The sequence below is a fragment of the Hesperophylax consimilis genome, chromosome 20 (genome assembly GCF_061612785.1).
Source record: "Hesperophylax consimilis isolate HC1 chromosome 20, BYU_Hcon_1.0, whole genome shotgun sequence".
Lineage (NCBI taxonomy): Eukaryota > Metazoa > Arthropoda > Insecta > Trichoptera > Limnephilidae > Hesperophylax > Hesperophylax consimilis.
Window position 1 is genome coordinate 18764828 of NC_142855.1, and position 20419 is coordinate 18785246.

At 38.7% G+C, this 20419-nt stretch overlaps 1 protein-coding gene across 1 annotated transcript in view; it reads right to left on the reverse strand.

Moving 5' to 3' along the window:
• Nucleotides 1–20419, reverse strand: part of Brr2 (U5 small nuclear ribonucleoprotein l(3)72Ab) — a 90345-nt gene that overhangs the window by 48765 nt on the left and 21161 nt on the right. Inside the window, exons 7-16 of the mRNA XM_089644046.1 lie at nucleotides 18958–19210; nucleotides 17904–18034; nucleotides 16656–16841; nucleotides 15969–16181; nucleotides 14174–14371; nucleotides 8422–8566; nucleotides 7735–7975; nucleotides 6692–6907; nucleotides 3985–4147; nucleotides 1708–1885 (exon numbers count right to left, since the gene is read on the reverse strand). Coding sequence (XP_089500172.1) covers nucleotides 1708–1885; nucleotides 3985–4147; nucleotides 6692–6907; nucleotides 7735–7975; nucleotides 8422–8566; nucleotides 14174–14371; nucleotides 15969–16181; nucleotides 16656–16841; nucleotides 17904–18034; nucleotides 18958–19210 — 1924 coding nt within the window. The remainder of the gene's footprint in view (nucleotides 1–1707; nucleotides 1886–3984; nucleotides 4148–6691; nucleotides 6908–7734; nucleotides 7976–8421; nucleotides 8567–14173; nucleotides 14372–15968; nucleotides 16182–16655; nucleotides 16842–17903; nucleotides 18035–18957; nucleotides 19211–20419) is intronic.

A 20419-nucleotide genomic window follows, 5' to 3' on the forward strand; every position in this document is an offset into this window, starting at 1 on the left:
TTTGATTTTTGATGTCCGCTGGATTTCGAATTAACGAGGTTCTACTGTAATGATCTTAACAAAAGAAAACATGTACTCGTATTATTTATTGATAATTCAAAGGCTTTTGATACGATTGATCATAGTAAATTACTTAAAACTCTAGAAAACATTGGAATTACAGGAAACCTACATAAATTATTTGTTAACTACTTTCAAAATAGAAAGATTTGTGTAAAAATTTTTGATCATTTTAGCAAAAAAAATATTGTTTTCGCAGGCGTACCACAAGGGTCCATACTAGGCCCTACCTTGTATATAATATATGTTACTGCAATGAAATTTATTTTTTCTCATGTAAAACATTACGTTTATGCTGACGACACTGCATTAGTTATTTCACATGAGGATTTATTAATAGCGAGTAATTTACTTCAAATTGACTTTGTCACTCTTCAAAAATGGTCACATGATGTAGGTTTAATAATCAATGCTAAAAAAACGAAGCTTATGCACATCAGATCTCCTCATAATAACATCACCATAACTCCTAAAATTATTTCTCATGACTTTAATTGCATTCATAACTTTGTAATACAACCATGCTCATGCAAAAATATTGAACTTGTTTCAAAATACGTATATCTAGGCTTAACAATTGATTGTTATTTTAAATGGGATATACATATACAAAAAGTGTGCACACGGCTTAGAGCTATAGTGAGCAAACTTTATAGATTAAAGTTTTTTGTTCCACCAAATACCCTTAAAATAGTATACCTATCATTGGCGGAATCCCTAATAAGATACGGAATAACTTCTTGGGGACATTCAACAAAAACAAATCTTCTTTCAGTCCAAAATGTACAATATTCTTTGGTAAAATTATTATTAAACAGAACTAAATACGAACAAAGAAATGACGTACCAAAGTCATTACTATACAACTCTGTAAATGTATTATCTGTTCGTGCTTTATTGTGGCTTAAAATTGCGAGTCAGCATACATCTCAATCTGAACATAATAAAATAGTGACACATGTTCATAATACAAGACTAATTGCAAACGATGGACTTGTAGTTCCCAGATACCTGAATAAATATGGTCAAAGAACTCTAGAATACCTCGTTCCAATAATTTACAACATGTTACCAAACTCAATAAAAAGCTGTGAATTGACTCACAGAAGGAAATGTATGTTAAAAAAATGGTTATGTGAAAGAATTTTTTTGTATTAATGTAATTATGTGTATATTTTATGTACTTGTTAAAATTGTATATGTATTTAAGAAGTAATTGTTAAAAGAACCCGTTGACAAACTGATATCAATCAGTTTAACGGGACTTAATTGTAAAAAATGTATTTTTGAAAGTTGATAAATAAAAAATAAAAATAAAAAACTAAATGTGATTTTTTTGGAGGTTAAATTAGGTCAACGAGATGTGACTTTCGATTTTTGGTTAGGTTAGATTTGTTAATTTTTTAAATTAGGGTAGGTATATTTTTTTTAAAGAAAGATAAACATTCCCAGGTTATGAATAACCTGACAATATTTGAAAATCTCCAACTACCATCACAGTAAGCGGAAAATGTTGCTTGTCATGATGGAGCACACTACACCTGGGTGGGACCCAGACGTGATACCAACTCAGCCTATTTTGATTTTATGTTAGGTTAGGTTAGGCTGATTTTTTTATTTGAGATTAGGATGCCAAATATAGTTTACCTTCTCCCTTGGTGTCGTACTGCGGTCGACCCGCACGACCCAACATCTGCAGGACGTCGAGGGCGCCGAGTTCTGCCCAGCGGCCCTTCTCGGGACTGTACACCTGCGTACCCTTGATGATGACAGTGTGAGCGGGTAAGTTCACTCCCCAGGCCAGAGTAGCTGTAGATACCAGAACCTGAAATTATTTTACAAACAGTAAGAACTAAGACCTTTAAGAACCAAAAAGAAAACAAGAAATACAGTAAAACCCCTATTTTACGTTTTTTAAGGGACTGAAAAAAAAAAACCTAAACGGAAGGAAAATGTAAATGGAAGGTATTGAATTTTATTTTTTATTATAAAAATTGTGTATATATATGTATTAGGGATACTGAAGAAAAGAACTTTTTATTTTAAAAAAATCATGGGGGGTATTGAAGAAAAACACATTTTAAATTTTAAAAACTATGTGATGATCGCGAATAATGTCAGAAAGAAGCGTCACAAATCGAGTTGAAAACCGAATGACAGATGCGTAAATAAACCCAACAAATGATGCTACAGTATTTTACACATGGCTAAAATTCAAAAATGTCGGCCAATCACCGCGTTATGCACCGTACCCCGACCAATCACGGCACGGCCGGCTAAAATTGAAATATGTCGGCCAATCACCGCGTTGCGCGCCGTAAGCCGACCAATTACGGCACGGCCGTGTCTAGCCCGCGAAACTAACATTTTTTTAATTTTTTCGACGTAAAAAGCGAGTATCAAATGTACTAAAATATATCGGGACTGAAATAATTACGCGTAATTGGCGAGAAAACGTTAAATCTGGGGACGTAAAATTCGGGTTTCACTGTATATTAATACTTTTGGATGCCGCAATACTTCGCTATTGTTAATTTCTTTCTCAGGCGTATCCGTCTTCTTACACCATTCACTACAGTTGTTGTACTATTGAGCCAAGGAGGAGTGGAGAGGAGAGATGAGACCCTCTTCCCTCGTGGGTCCTTAAGGGAACCAAGGAGGAGTGGAGAGAAGAAATGAGGCCACAAATGTGAACTCTTCCCTTGTGGGGCCCTCACAGAACCAAAGGGGAATGGAGAGGAGAGATGAGACCTGGGAAGACACATTGTGGAACCAGAAGACATAGCCACATATCCAATGACAACCCTGGTAAACTTTATAAAAATAAAACTATCTATATAATAAAAGTACTTAACTCAATTGGTCATGTTGTGTCATCCACGGGCAAACCCGACTACTTTTACCATTGGCTTTTGTATCACCTATGTACGCAACAGGGATCTGATCTCATTTCTACTGGATTGAGTCGGTTCTCTGCAAATGCCTCGTTTCAACACATCGAACTTGATATCAGCCATAGACATAAGAAAACAATAGACCTGCCCTTGAAGGAAAGAGGAAAAATCAAGTTCGCAGAGCAGGGAAGTGGCGTGATCTTCCTTTTAAGTGATTTGTCAATAAATGAATCTGACAGCATTACAGGCAACTCGCTGTTGCGTGTCGTATCTTGTGATTGTCCTGTTTTATATTTAAATTCAGTCAAGCCTAAACTCTTTTACTTTCTCATGTTATAATCTCGATGTGTAGAGCTTTTTACATTATCTTTTTATGTCTATGCCACCTTTTATATTAAATATTTTTGTCTGTGGCACGTCATAGTGTAATATTGTCATGAATTTCGCGTCTATAATATCTTGTGTCTGTAGTCACTTCAAATATTGGTTTGTTTATAAATAGCGTGTTGTGATTCCAAACCGGGATTCAATTCTACATTATCATTCAGTCTACATTCATTATCAACCAACTCTCGCTTCTCTTTCTAAGTTTTAAGGTCTACCCTCTTCTTTGTGACATATTAAAACATATCAAGAAAAAACACAAGTGTTTTACTCAGAAGCGAACCTCTCAATCTCTCTAAAACGGCAAGCCAATCCTTGGCGTGAAAACGAAAGAAGCCAACAAGCCGATCAGCCTTACAACCTGACTGGAGGCTTCTGGAGTCACGAACGAGGACGCTGCTCACTCGCATTGTATCTATCTTACATCTAGTCTTCGAAAATAAAATCTGCAGCAAGTAAAAAGTAATCCTTTTTAAAATGGCAAAAAGAGCTCAGGATTGTTTCCAAAATTGAATATTAAATAAATTTTAATTTACATAATAATTCCGTTGTAACAGTGCATTTTCACGACCTCAATTGTTAGGAATGCACGTTTCACACGGTAACAACAAATATCACATACGCCTGGAGAGAAATAATGTTTTACCTGTATATGTCTGTCAGCAAACAGATCCTCGACGAGTGTTCTGTCGACTCGAGTCATCCCGGCGTGATGGATGGCGAAACCGTACGGCAGAAGGTCCTTCAATTCCGTGTTCTTTACTTGCTCGGCTTCAGTGCGCAGCACCTCCATGCTTGCTGATCCTTCCCTGGAGATATAAAACATTGAATGAGCACAATGAAAAAAGAAGAAAAAAAATAGCATAATTCGTAATAAACATTTTGACGCTATTTGACATTTATTATTATTATTATTATTATGATGTAATGAGCAGGCAGCATTCTGCTGATGCGCTCATATCTGATTTCACAACAAGTTTGACAGTAATTGAGTTGTTTTAAGTTTGAACTAAGTCCTTTTTTCTCTCCAAATGTGAATCCAATAGAGCTTTGAATTGATTTATATTTGTTGCATCGATGACATGTTGTGGGAGTTTGTTCCAAGCATCCACTACTCTATTTGCAAGGAAGTGTTTTCTAGGATTAGATGCAAAAGGCGTTTTGGTAATTTTGGTAGTATCCACGGAGATTTATATTTTTATTAGTAGTGAAGATTTGTTGGATGCTAGGGCAACTGTAATGTCCAGATAAAAGTCTCGATCAAGTCACCCCTTTCTCTTCTTTCTTGTAAGGTTGGTAATCTTAGTTCCTCGAGTCTATCTTGGTATCGTAGATCTTTCAGAGCTCTTGGTATTTTGTCTCTGTACTCTCTCTAACAGATTTATATCCTTTGCGAAGTAAGGACTCCATATTTGGAAAGCATATTCCAGGAGAGGTCGCACATATGTTTTATATATTTTTAACATCATGTCCGGTGTTAGGTCAAGGAAGGATTTCCTGATTAGATATGTTAGTGAATTTGCTCTTTTCACAATTCCAGCGATGTGTGGTTCCCATTTCAAGTCCTGTGATATGGTAACTCCTAAGTCTTGTTGTAATGTCACTGCTTTTAGAGGTGTTCCATTATGTTTGTAGGCAAGTGTAGGGTTAGTTTTTCCGACATGTAGGACAGTGCATTTTTCGACATTGAGTTTTAGAAGCCAATCATTTGTCCATTGATATATTTCGTTTAAATCGTTTTGCAGTTGGTTGTGATGAGTGTGTGGGTTGGCAAAGAATTTTGTATCATCTGCAAAGCAGCTGGAGTCTGATTTTACTATAGTATGCAGGTCCGTGATGTACAAAATAAACAGAACTGGACCGAGAACTGATCCTTGAGGGACACCACTGGTCACATTTCGCTCAGATGACAGTTGGTTGCCAATTCGAACTTGTAATTTTCTCTCAGTGAGGAAGGATTTGATCCATTCGAGAAGTCGTCCTCTTATGCCCAGGAATTTAAGTTTAGCCAACAGTCTATTGGTGATGTTACTTGATGTCATTTGACGTTGTCGTCATCTTGTGTGACGTTAATTAATTGTCCTTTAATGACAGAAATCATCCTAAAAGCCTTTAATTGGCATGGTCGGTATCAACTCAGGCACAGAGCTTGATATGCTCAAATCTACGTGCGTCCTACTGCTAAATTTAGCAGCCACCTCTGGCCTGGAGCCCCGGGTGAAAACAACTCCATTCAGATATATCGTGATTTATTTCGGGCGTGTTATGCCGTTGTTTCGCTACCTCCTTCTTTAGCAAAAGTTTCAGCGTACATCATCAGGCGAGCTGTGTAATTGAGACTCCATTCGGAATCAAAACTTGGTGACCAGATCCAAATAGCCTGGTGTTTCCCCATCTCCTTTCCCCCACCACCTTCAGCCTCATGATACCGATAGCCTAACAATAAATACCGTTAAAAATGAGTGGGAGATTTCAAGTTTACTTTTCTGACCCTGATAATTTACTAAAAATATATAATTTTAATATTTTCATTGATTTTAAAAATTATCTAAAACCACGCGTTCCAAAACGGTACGTTCCAAGACTATAAAATAGAAAACGGCACTCTCTGGTAAGAAGGATGTCAACGCCGCCGAATTCACAAATAAAAACAAACATGTCGTTTTGGAGTCAAATCGAAAATAACACATTTTAAATCTTTATAGTAAATTTATTCTTCAACCTCTCTCCTTTGGAAGTCCGTCGGGAAAGAAATGACCTCATTTGCTTCTTCAAAATTATAAATGGTATTATTGATTCACCTACTCTACTGCAACTCATTCCCTTCAATATCCCCTCGAACAGACTCAGAAATAATGAACTGATCTTCCTCAACCATCATTCGACAAATTATGGATATTATTCACCATTGTCCAGAATGTGTAGACTGGTCAACTCAAGTCAAAACCTTCACTTTTTTGTGATAAGTCTGAATGATTTTTGCCAGTCGCTAAACAAGTGACGGAATATTATAAGTGTCCCGTGGTCCTGACCCACGGCGTAGTCTTGACTTGATTCGACTTGTCACTTTATTTTCTTATATTATATCTGCCATATGTCTTTGCTTTCATGTACCTTTGTCTACTCCTGTATTTTTCATTTTACTTTATTTGTGTAATTATTTTGTAATTTGGACGATGTCCGTTAATAAATAAATAAATAAACATAAAAATAAATCATAAATTTTTTTAAGAATAAAAAAACAGTCTTGGGATTGCCATAATCCCTCTGACTCCATACAGCTGGAACTCTCGAATGAACTTATATAAAATATATTAAAAAATTTTAAAACTAACGATTATTAATTTTATCACCTCAAAAACTGTCCCAGGGTATCCTTCTCTAAACACATGTCTCGCACGGCGCGCGCGGTCTTGCCGGTTTCCTTGCGCGAATGCACGAAGATCAGCACCTGGTTGCGGCCGGCGTGCTCCATGGTCTTCTCGTACACAATCTCGTTCATCACCTGGAACCTCTTTAGCGCCTTCTTCTCAGTAATGCCGATGTATTGTTGCTCCAGTGCTACGGGTCTGAAAAACAAACAAAATCATTTAATAAGACTGCAAGTAAAATATTTTAGGTTGGGAAGTTTAATTTAAGTAAAATTCAGACATACAATTGAGGCCTAGAATCAAAATACATTTTTGGAGAAAAGATTTCTTTTTGAAAAGATACCTTAATTAAACTAACATTCTTTTAAGATATGGACAGAGCACTCGCTGAGGGAACTGGTAGGACTACTAACGGGACACTGCCATCTCAGGAGACACATGCAGATATTGGGAGTGGAAAACACCAAGAGGATGAAGAGACTCCAATTCACCTATGGTGCCAATGTCCTGCCCTGGTGGGAACTAGGCGCAGATACCTGGGGAGACATACAGTAGAACCATAAGACATAGCCACATACCCAATGACAACCCTGGGGAACTTTATTAAAGGGACTGGGTTGTTGTTAAAGGATTGAGGTAAAATGGGAGATGGCACAATGGGCCTATGGCCTAAGTGCTCACGGGAACTTCGTGTAAACCGTCTCCGCCCTTTATAAAAAAAACAAAACAACATTCTTGAAGAGAAACAAATTATAGATGTGTCCAGGAGTGACGGAGGTATGAATCCATCACTCTCACTGAGATGCAAGGCGATGAATCGAAAGAGTCCGGCTGGAGACGTGAAAGGGTCTCTCCCTCAACCAGCCCCTCCCGATGCAGCCCGCCGCAGTATGTGGGTACATCTGAAGACCTGTAAAAACCTCACCCCATGAATGGGCACCTCTGATAAGTCACTCGGGGTAACCTATAGCAGAGTTGTCGGTAATACAATGAATACAATGAATGAAATGAAATGATTTTGTTACCTGTAGCTGTTGTCGAAGTAGAACAGTCCTGTGGGACGGACGCGCAGAAAGGTGGCGACGTCGCGGTAGTTGGGCAGCGTGGCGCTCAGGCCGACGAGACGCACCTCCTCCTGCGCAGTCTCGGCGGCCCTCACGGCGCGCGCCACCAGCGCCTCCAGCACCGGGCCTCGCTCCTCGTGCAGGAGGTGCACCTCGTCCAGGATCACCAAGCGCACGAGGTTCGTGAAGGTTCGCTCGCCACCTACAAAATACACAATACAAGATGTATTAACCTTCCCGTTCACTTTCTGGGCTTCTCGACGTCCCCTAAATACAGTGTCTCTGATTCGACTGCACTGAATTCATCGAATTCAAGAAGCCAGTTTTCCTGATTTGTTGATACAAATCAGTAAAGAATTCGATAGGTCAGCGACTGCCGGCTTGCTATCAGCTGGATGACAGATAATTTGAAGAAATTTCCAAGATTGCTGAGGCAGCAATAGAGTTCAATGGAGGACAACTTCACCATGATGCCACGTTTGGACCAACAAGTACAGATTTGGAACCAACGAACATACAGCTCTGCCACAATCATTTTACGGTGATTAAATCGGTTCGGGAGAGTGGTGACAGTGACCTCTCACCAAGATGTAATGGGGGCGTCTGTCACTCAGAAATGGGTGAGAAGTATAAAGAATAGTCTCCGACCTTTCCTGGTGATGATGTCCCACTTCTCGGGGGTGCAGACGATGACCTGCGTGGCGGCGATCTGCTCCCTCGTCAGCTGGTGATCTCCTGTCAACTCCGACACTGTGATGTTGTAGGGGGCGAGGCGCTTGGAGAAACTTCCCACCTGGAATTAACATAATAACTACACGTTATATTGATTGATACTCAATATGTGTTTTTGACAAACGGCATAGGGATTGTCCCACATTCTGGGAAAAGCATGTTTTAAGCCTTTAATTTTTTGTTTCTTGTCATTTACATGATCAAGGCTTCTTGCTGACATAATGGATCTTGTCATGTACATGTTCGAGGCTTCTTGCTCACATAATGGATCTTGTCATGTACATGTTCAAGGCTTCTTGCTCACATAATGGATCTTGTCATGTACATGTTCGAGGCTTCTTGCTCACATAATGGATCTTGTCATGTACATGTTTGAGGCTTCTTGCTCACATAATGGATCTTGTCATGTACATGATTGAGGCTTCTTGCTCACATAATGGATCTTGTCATGTACATGTTCGAGGCTTCTTGCTCACATAATGGATCTTGTCATGTACATGATCAAGACTTCTTGCTCACATAATGGATCTTGTCATGTAAATGTTCGAGGCTTCTTGCTCACATAATGGATCTTGTCATGTACATGATCAAGGCTTCTTGCTCACATAATGGATCTTGTCATGTAAATGTTCGAGGCTTCTTGCTCACATAATGGATCTTGTCATGTACATGTTCAAGGCTTCTTGCTCACATAATGGATCTTGTCATGTACATGTTCGAGGCTTCTTGCTCACATAATGGATCTCGTCATGTACATGTTTGAGGCTTCTTGCTCACATAATGGATCTTGTGTTGTACATGATTGAGGCTTCTTGCTCACATAATGGATCTTGTCATGTAAATGTTCGAGGCTTCTTGCTCACATAATGGATCTTGTCATGTACATGTTCGAGGCATCTTGCTCACATAATGGATCTTGTCATGTACATGTTCGAGGCTTCTTGCTCACATAATGGATCTTGTCATGTACATACATTCGAGTCTTCTTGCTCACACATGTTTCTTGTCATGTAGTTACTGTTATTATCCGCTATATGTAAGTGTAATTTTTTACCTCATCTGTTTTTAAATCACAATACCTTAAATAATATTTCATGTAGTTAATGATATTATCCGCTATATGTAAGCATTAAGGCTAAGGACTCACGGAGCGATTTTTACCCGCGCCCGCCGCGGTTGCGGGCCCGCAGCCTCTGTAGAATGCAGATATGTATGTAAAAAATTAAAGCACATTTCACGACGCGTTTTACGCCCGCGGCGTGTGCGATTGTTTGCGGGGCCCGCTGCACCCGCGGTTATCTTGTACCGGCGGGCGCGGGCGCGGTCCCGCAGCCGCGGCGGGTTGCTCCCGCGCGCTCTGCGATCGGTTGGCGGGCGAGTTGTGGAACTCAAGTCTTGCAACCGCCCGTCTTGCGATAATCAACCGCCAAGATTGCGGGCGATAACCGCGACCGCGGCGGCTGCGTCACCGCAAAAAAGAGCGGTCTCGTGTGTTTTGAAAATAAAACTCCATTCCGCCACCGCAGCGGGCGCGGGTAAAAATCGCTCCGTGAGTCCTTAGCCTGAGGCTAATTTTTTGTCAGTAGCTTGGAGTGATAACTCTCCTATTTGCTAGAACCATCTTTCGAGCTTGCTCAATCACGCCGTCCGTGGTGGAGGTTGACAGTTGTCCTGCTTCCTCTTCCTGCATCTTGTCCGGCCACTTTTAAACATTTCAATATACAAAAAAACACTTATAAGTGACACAAGCACTGACTCCGTATTGTTTTAAAAGTCTCCAAAGAATTTCAGTCCTTTTAACACCATCCCACCAGAGAAAAGGGATCACTGCTCGTTGTTCCTCCTTGGTGCAAACTCCAAGTAATACTGGAAGCCAATTGGCACGATCGGGATCAAATTTCGCACACTTGACAGCAGTCGTACTAACTCTACGCACGCATGCGCGGAAGACAGTATGACAACCTTGAAGATGTGTTACGGCGAAAGTATAGATAATTTAAATTTTTAAAGAAAAACTTAATAAAGCAAACAATTACCCAAAGGAAATATGGAAAATATTAAAGGAAGTCACATACACACAAAAATACAAACAAAAAAATACTATCGATCATCTAAATATTAACTCGAAAAAAATAGATGCCAAAACAAATATAGAAATGATGGCAAACCACGCAAATAACTTTTTTGCAACTATAGGGAAAGTTTTAGCGAATCGTAAAAAACACAGCACAAACACACTAACACAAACAAACAGATCAAACATCGATACCCAACCAACACAACACAGATTTATATTAAAAACAAGTTCGGAAATGGAAATTAACAAAATAATAAATACATTAAAAAACCAGATTGCTCCTGGATTAGATGAGATAACAACGGATTGCATTAAAATAATAAAAAATGAAATATTAAAACCTATAACACACCTAATCAACCTTAGCATAACACATGCCTGCTTTCCTAATACTCTTAAAAAAGGACTGGTAATCCCTATGTATAAATCCGGAGATAAAATGGAAATAACTAACTATAGACCAATTACTTTGTTAAACTCTCTATCAAAGATTTTCGAAAGACTATTAAAAAACCAAATAATAAAATACCTGGAAGAAAACAAATTAACCCTTTTCCTGCCCGAAAGTAAAGACAAGGTAGATACTCCCACGCCAAGGATTTTTAGAATATTTTACATCGCCTCATTATTTATTATCCTCAGCACTTAGAGATACTAAATTATTACCAAAACAAAAAAAACTTGTTTACGTTACACTTTATAAAAGTCTAAGCAAGATATCTTTATGAATTGATGCATTATTTGACGAATAAAAACTATCTATGAAACATCAACAAGCTTCGACCCGCCGCCATTATCAAATCAGTAATCTCACCAACACATACAGACATACTATAGTAATATCAGTATTCACGTCTCCGAAGCGGGACCTCTGCAACGGCTCACCATTAAATTTCTCACGATACAATTGTGATAATATTATTGTTTTAAACTTCTTTATTTATTAAACTTTTATTTACAGTTTCTTATCGTATTATTTATGTTAATAGTTTTTATTCGAATGGTAGACTTTAAAACAAGAATGAATACACAATGCCACATTACACTGGGAACACATATCGAGCCATTTTTCTGCGGCTTTGTTTAAGTTTTGTATTCGCACAAACATGGCAGGCTCTGTATGGCTTGGATTGTTTTGATGTTTACAACCTCTTTTGAAAGCAGACGTAATGGTGTGTCATGATGAGACGAATGAGGAGTTGAGTAGAGTTGAGTTTTTTGTGGTGTTTTGCGATTACTTGTCTTATCACACATAACTGATAATCGGGGAAGCTCATACCTGAATTTTTTATTGTGTTGTGTACAGTAAAAGAATTTAACAGATATAAAATCGAGACAATATTCTCTTATTTGGTCATCAGACAAGTCGCGTCGAGCCATGATGGAGGGTTACACAAAAAAAAAAATATTAGGAAAAACGACAAATTAACACAATAATTAGTTTCTAAACACAGATAATTAAAATAAAATGTATATTATTACTTTTTCACTCGAAAGGCGGATATAACAACTTATTTCATTTGAAAAACAAAACATGTTGATTACCACAAAACTTATTTGCACTAAAAATATGACCACTTAATAAAAACAATTTGTTAAAATAATAACGTTAGAACCACGATTCGTTGCAGATTCTAAGTATTCGCGAACCGTCGAGATAAGAAGGAACCACGTGATACACTAACACAACTACGCGCGCGCGGGGAATTCAAACACTGAGAGGGGAAATATTGTAGTCTCCAGTTTGACGAGGTCTTTCATAATATAAACAAAATCATTTGTCACATCTGTGTAGAGATGTCGCTAGATAAAGGTTCAAATTATTTTTTAAGCCTGAGTTTTGCGCCATCTATACAGAAAGTTCCGAGATATCGCAAGATGAAATTAAAATCACGAATGATTGCGCGCGGCAGCGAGGGCCCGGAATCTTGAATCAAACATAGATGCGCACGGCAGCCTCCGGGTTAATCTCGGACAAACAATATGGATTTAGAGAAAAAAGAAGCACAAAAGAAGCTTTAGCAAGTACAATAGATTATATACATAGCAACTTAGATCAAGGGTTTAAATGCATAGCGATATATTTAGATTTGGCTAAAGCCTTTGATTCAATATGCCACAAAACACTTTTTAAAAAATTAGAAAATATGGGTATCAAAGACAAAGAACTACAACTATTAAAAAGCTTCATGAGCGACAGAACACAACAAGTCAAAATTAATAACTATACTAGCAAACCACTGCCGATTACACACGGAGTTCCACAAGGAAGCATAATAGGGCCCGTTCTTTTCATAATTTACATAAATGAACTTTGCAGCATGGAAATAGATGGAGAAATAATTAGTTACGCAGACGACACAGTTTTATTATTTAAATCTAAGGATTGGAATAAGGTTTATAACATAGCGAATCTAGGAATCACGCAAGTGAAAAAATGGTTGGACTCAAATACACTCACACTAAACATATCGAAAACAAAATTCACAACGTACAGCATAACTAACACAGGACAGCCAAAAAACAATACAAACACGATAAAAATACACGAATGCATAAACACCAACATCTGCGATTGCCCCCCTCTAGAAAAAACAGAACAAATAAAGTATCTAGGAATCCTAATTGACCATAATCTTAGATGGACACATCACATCAAACAAATCACAAATAGACTCCTCAGAACAATACACATTTTCCTAAACATAAGAAACATATATAAAATAAAACAATTGAAAACAATATATTATGCACTATGCCAATCAATAATAGAATATGGAATAATTGCTTGGGGAGGAGCAACAAACGCAGCTATCGCTCAAATAGAAATCGCACAGAAAACGATATTAAAGGTAATACTCAAAAAACATAAACTAACCGACACAGACCAAATATTTAAAAGCTGTGACGTACTTGATATACGCCAATTATATGTTAAAACACTACTAAACTACATTTTCGACCAAAAAACAAACCCCAACAAACACAAAATATCACTAATAGACCGGTCAGACAAGCGTACAAAGAAAACATAAAAACTCCGACGGTAAACACTACCTTTGGACAAAGACACCATAAATACCACGCTATTAAAGCATTCAACAGTCTTCCACTTGAAACAAAAATTGAGGAAAATAAAAATAAATTCAAACACAAAATAAAAAAATGGATTAAAGAATAAAAAGACAATATTACCAAAATACTAAAACATAAAAGAATAAAACATATACACGCAACACAAAAAAAATATATAAAACACGCAACACGCACAAACACATATATCATTATAAATGCCGATTTACATTCTCTTTTGATATTTTTCTTTTAGTGTTATAATTATATTTTAATTATTAAACTTTATTTTTTATTTTAAATTTATCTTTATTTTAATGTTGTTTTTCTTTTATTTTTTTTAAATGTATAAATTCTTAAATTATAAAATGGGGGCCTCAGCACGGGTAAACAACCCAGTGAGGCCAACATTACTAAATTGAAATATGAAATATTGTTAAAAAAATGTATCAACAATAAAAAAAAAAAAAAAATAAAAAATTTTTTGACTCGTCCTAATAATATAACAATATTGCTTACCATCTCCTGTACAAGCGAGCGCATGGGTGCCACGTACACCAGCTTGAACTGGTCGGCGGCGATGGTGCCATCCTGGTTGATGTGCTTGCCGATCTCGCGCATCATGCACAGCAGCGCCACATTCGTCTTTCCGGCACCGGTTGGCGCGCACACCAGCAGGTTCTCGTCCGAGTTTAGTGCCATCGGCTCCAGGCGACTCTGAAAGGAGAAAGAATGGTTTATATTATTATTGATGCAAAAATTACACAGGTTTTTAATATGTACATAAAAATGGGCGTACTGTTCGGGGCCCGCCGATACTTTAATAGGACACAACTGCTGACCCTGTAGATATCGCAAGTGCGCCTCACGTTTTAATTTGGAAGCCGCCTCTGGTCTAGCCTCAAAATACCAGAAAAAACCTTCGACACTCTGCAGAAACTGACTGTCTATTTGATATTTATTTTTGGAATAACTTTATTGAGTAAACCCTCAAATTGTAATATTTAATTATTGAAGACAATATTAGCGATTTCTAAACGAAAATCTGAAACAGAAAAATCAGAAAAGGATATGGTCACATCTAGGACTCGAACCCAGGACCCTTGTCTTGCCGGACACCGCTCTACCACTGAGCTAATGGGACCCTATCCCCCTCGGTCACTTTTAACTGTATCATACTTCAAATCCAGGAGTTCCGGTGCTGTGTAGTCAATACACATCTCAAAATAAGCAATTTAATATCGGAAAAATATGAATATTCATAGCTAATCGCTTATGTTTATTATATTTTATATCAAAAGTGATAATAATTGTAATTTAATTGCTGAAAACATGAACAAACCATCGACAGATGCTAAAAAAACGTGCGAGGGGTCCACATTTAACGACGGTCTGCGACCGACTGGCTGGCAGCTAGCACACACACAGCTATGCGGTCGTAGGTATCGATAGTCTAAATCAAAATACAACTGCGGACGTGTGGATTTCTCATGTTCCCGCATAGCGAACTAAAGCGGGACATCAATAGCATGTCATTTCCTCGCACACTCTTCGCGTAGCAGTGTCACACGGTTGATTGTATTGGTGTATTTGTTTCCGATTTTTAACAAAAATCTCTGATTTTTAACTGAATTTGTAAAATATTATTTTTTTAATTCAGTGCATAAATGTATAACGGAGGAATACCTAAAATCTGAACCCAGAATTTATTATATTTATAGAGTTATTAAAGTTATTAGAAGCAATGTGTAGTAAATACACACCACAGATAAGGAAAGGTTAACAAACGGTTTGCAATCTTTAGAACACAGGTGTCGGGTTGGAATGCGGTTCTTGTTAGACCGGTATTCCTGGAGTCATTGATCCCTTCGTCACCGGTGCGTCGGTGCGGGAAACAAGTCAAATGCGCGCCCAACATTTGTACACAGTTGACACAATTTGTCACATGAGAAGAGATTATAGTCTGACTCTTACGTAAGTTTTTCACAGTGGACTTACTGAGAGAACTGGTAGGAATACTAACAGGATACTGCCACCTCAGGAGACACATGCTGCTGTTGGGAGTGGAAAACGTTAAGAATATGAAAGAGACTCCAACTCTCCTATGGTGCCAATGTCCCGCCCTGATGGGAACAAGGCTCAGATATCTGTAAAGACACATTATGGAACCGGGAGCTGGAACACAGCCAAATATCCTATCAAAGGGACCGGGTTATTTTTAAAGTAATGAAGTCAAATGAGAGATGGTGCAATGGGTCCATAACCACTCGATAACATGTACGGTATAACATATAAGGTGTTTGTTGTTTCTCACCTGTATCCTGTTGAGGGTCTTGAAGCCCTCGAAGGCGGGCTGCACGTACTTGGGCAGTTTGTCCACGGGCATAAGGGCTTCGTCGTCGTCGAAGGGCTTGGGTTTCAAGGCCGGCACGTGCACCTCCTCGTAGCCCTTGCGCTGCTTGCGGAAGGAGCCGTCGGGAAGCTGGCAGCGCTTATTGGCCATCAGATGGGAACCTTGCGCAAACATCTACAAACAACAAAAAGCATTTTTCATACATATACAATTGAACATCTTTCCAATTTTTGTATACCACAATGTTACTGTTAAAAACTACATTACACCGGCTTTAATTCAACTCAGTATTTCATTCCGGTGCAGAGATATTGCGTTAAGTACTCCTCGGGTGTCCCCGACTTTTTCTTCCTTTAAAATCACTGTCTAAACACTTCTGGTACTAATAACAACAAACATAGAAATTTTCAGCAATATCGGTCGAAGCCTTTCCGAGTTTCGCCAGCACAAATATAGGCAGGCTTAATTTTTATATACAGGGTGTCCGGGGTGAAAGTGCAGTAACCTCGGGAGGTGATTCTACATGATGATAGAAGTAAAAAAGATAAAGCTGATACTAGAACTAACACCCATAAATTCTGACGTCAGAGATTTAAACGATCGCAAAACTACTGTCAATATTTGTAAAGGTTAAGACATCTGACTCACCATCTCCTCCAGGTCCAGTTGCTTCCGAGAGCCCCCGACTTGCCCCCCGCCGGGCCCCACCACACCCTCCTCTTCCCCCCGCCGCACTCCCTGTCCTTTGTCCCCTCCAGCGCCCCCTTTATCCCCCGCACCGCCCCCTTTCTCGCCGCTGGTGCTGGCGGCAGACTTAACTTCTGAACGGGGACCCTGAAAATACAAAACAAAAATTGTTATCTTGCCACCAACAAAAATAGAAATCTCCGTGGACATTCAAAATCATTAACAAAACATTTGCATCCAATCCTAGGAATTACTTCCTTGCAAATAGAGTAGTGGAAGCATGCAACTAACTTCCACAACATGTCATCCATTCTACTAATATAGAGTAGTGGAAGCATGGAACTAACTTTCACAACATGTCATCCATTCTACTAACATAGAGTAGTGGAAGCATGGAACTAACTTCCACAACATGTAATCCATTCTACTAATATAGAGTAGTGGAAGCATGGAACTAACTTTCACAACATGTCACCCATTCTACTAACATAGAGTAGTGGAAGCATGGAACTAACTTCCACAACATGTCATCCATTCTACTAATATAGAGTAGTGGAAGCATGGAACTAACTTTCACAACATGTCATCCATTCTACTAACATAGAGTAGTGGAAGCATGGAACTAACTTCCACAACATGTCATCCATTCTATTAACATAGAGTAGTGGAAGCATGCAACTAACTTCCACAACATTTCATCCATTCTACTAACATAGAGTAGTGGAAGCATGGAACTAACTTTCACAACATGTCATCCATTCTACTAACATAGAGTAGTGGAAGCATGGAACTAACTTCCACAACATGTCATCCATTCTATTAACATAGAGTAGTGGAAGCATGGAACTAACTTCCACAACATGTCATCCATTCTACTAACATAGAGTAGTGGAAGCATGGAACTAACTTCCACAACATGTCATCCATTCTATTAACATAGAGTAGTGGAAGCATGCAACTAACTTCCACAACATTTCATCCATTCTACTAACATAGAGTAGTGGAAGCATGGAACTAACTTCCACAACATCTCATCCATGCTACTAATATAAACCTCAATTGGATTCTTATTTGGAGAGGAGAAAGAAAGAAAAGAGAAGAGAGAAGAAACTTATTAATTGTGAAATCCCCCAAATCACCCAAAAGACAATCCTATTGGTATATTTCTTCGGTGGTTTTCAATAAATTATAAACAGATGTTATTTTCACCTCTTCTTCAGTTTTTCCCGTCTCGAGCTGCGCCAGAATTTTCTTCAGACCGGAGTCCTTAGACATCTGTTCGCGGATAGTCTGTTTCTCCGACTCGGACTGCGAAGAGGCCAGCATGGTGCAGTAGAGGACTGTGGAACAGAAATTAATCATATTGAGATTGGAGTAATATTAGTCAAGGGACTGTAATCAACAAAATTCATACAGCGTCAAGATCAACAAGACAAAACAATTTATTTCAATTGCCCACACGTAGAACCAGCATTAGAATAAAATCCCCGCATATGTGCGCAAACTCTGGGAACCGGATAAAACAGAACACTGACACAACGGTTATGAATGAGGAATAATTGGAGCAGGTGGATGAGTTTGTGTATTTAGGAAGTATGTTCTAGAGAGATGGGAAGGCTGACAGAGATATTGAAACAAGGGTGATTGAAGGTAACTCCATTAATGGAGGACTGAACGCAGTTGGCGCTAACAAAAAATTGTCCAAAGAAGCGAAGCTATCAGTCCACAACAGAGTGCTGGTGCCTACCCTGATGTATGGCAGTGATCCATGGAACTGGAAGAGGAAGGATGAAAGTAGACTGAATGCTGTTGAAATGAGATCCCTGAGGCATAAGTGTGGTAAAATCATGTGTGATCAGGTGAGAAATGTGGAGATCCGCAAAGAATAGAAGTCTGATGTAAGCATAATAAAAAAGATTAAGAAAGGGACGCTTACATTGTTTGGGCATGTAGAGTGAATGAGCGAAGAAAGGAGTGTAAGGAGAATATATGACGTACATGAGAATGGTAGCTGAATTCGGGGAGGCCCGAGAAAAACATGGAGTGATCAAGTGAATCAGATACTTGAGTCGGGCCATGTCAAGAGTCAGAATAATAGAAGACTATGTATGAATGTGAATGAGGCAAGAAGTGTGTGCCAAGACCGAGTTGTTTGGCGGTCCGTCCTCTCTGCATAACCCTGCGGAGAAACAGCGTGATGGTTAGTTAGACACTTTTTTTTCCTCCACTTATCTTCTTTTTTCTTCAGCCGTAGTTGACTTACCCATCTGGCGGTTCTTCTTCAGCATCTTGACCAGCTGGAAGCAGTCGTAGCCGAGCAGCAGCACGAGGCGGTTCTCGCAGTCGCGGTCGTCGGCCGAGTCGCGTAGCGCGGCAAGCACGTCGGCGGCGCGCTGCTGCGACAGCACGGCGTCCGCATACACGCGCGACAGCCGGCGCTGCAGCCAGTAGGCGTCAATGTCCAGCGGGTGGAGCGGACGCTCGCGCCGAGGGTCCTCCACGCCTGAACCGCCCAGCTGGAAATATTTATTAGTAAGTCATAAGTTACAAAGGAGGCCCTGGTGAAAAAAAATTCCCTGATAAGGAAAAGGGTATGAGGAATGGGTAAGAATTTGACGATCAGTGTGTCCAGATATGACATATCTCCCACTGCAGTGCAAGGTCACCAGCTGTAGCTGGCTAATTGGGGTAAATTATGGCAAAGGCGTTGGATATCCTATGATTGGTTCCCAGGGCGGCGAAATCCATACCCGCCGACCAAATTGAAAAAAGTGAACCAAATGAACAAAATATTAGTAAATTTTTATTTTTATTTTATTTTAATACATGTTACATTATTTTGAAATTTACATAAAGTAGATATAATGAATCACCATACTAGGCGGCTGCCTGTTTCATGGTGACCAATTGAGTGTAATTACTTTGTATGAAATATGAAATCTAGTGTAAACATATGAAATTAGTAACTATAGATGAAGCTAAAATTTTGGAAAAATTGTAATAAAAAGTAGAAGATAGAAATTAGAAAGGAGAAAGAAGTAAATTAGTATTAGATTGTAAAAATGTACATAATTATATATATATATAATTTTTAATATGTGTGCATGCAAGCACACATGTGTATATAGCAGCAGACATACCTATATACATATAACAACACATGTATACATACACCCATATGACGCATCCTCACGCATATAAACAATATATACACCTCTATCTGAGTACTTGGAATAGGCTACTAACACTATAACAATCACACATCAAAAAATCCCCGAGCGCTTTCCTGAAACTGTCGTATTTGGCTATTGATTTTATTTCTAACGTTAAATTATTGAATATTTTTGGAGCAAGAAAGTTAAATTGTCTTTGTGCCATTGAGGTTTTTATTGGGGGAATAGTATAATTGGATTTGTTGGAATATCTTGTATTATGGGTCGATTCAAAAATATCTTTTTTCGTATGTTTGAATTTATAGTAGGAGGATATGTTTTTGACGTATAAGGATTTTATGTTCAGTACTTTGAAGTCGTTAAATAAGTCCTTCGTGGGATGAATATAGTGTACTTTGTAAATAGTCTGCATTATCAATTTTCGAGCTTTAATTAATGGATCTAATATCGTGTTAGAGCATCCTCCCCAGACTACTATACCGTAAGATATAATTGATTGGCATAAAGAAAAGTATACCGTTTTTAGTGTATTTTTATTTAGAATATTTCGTA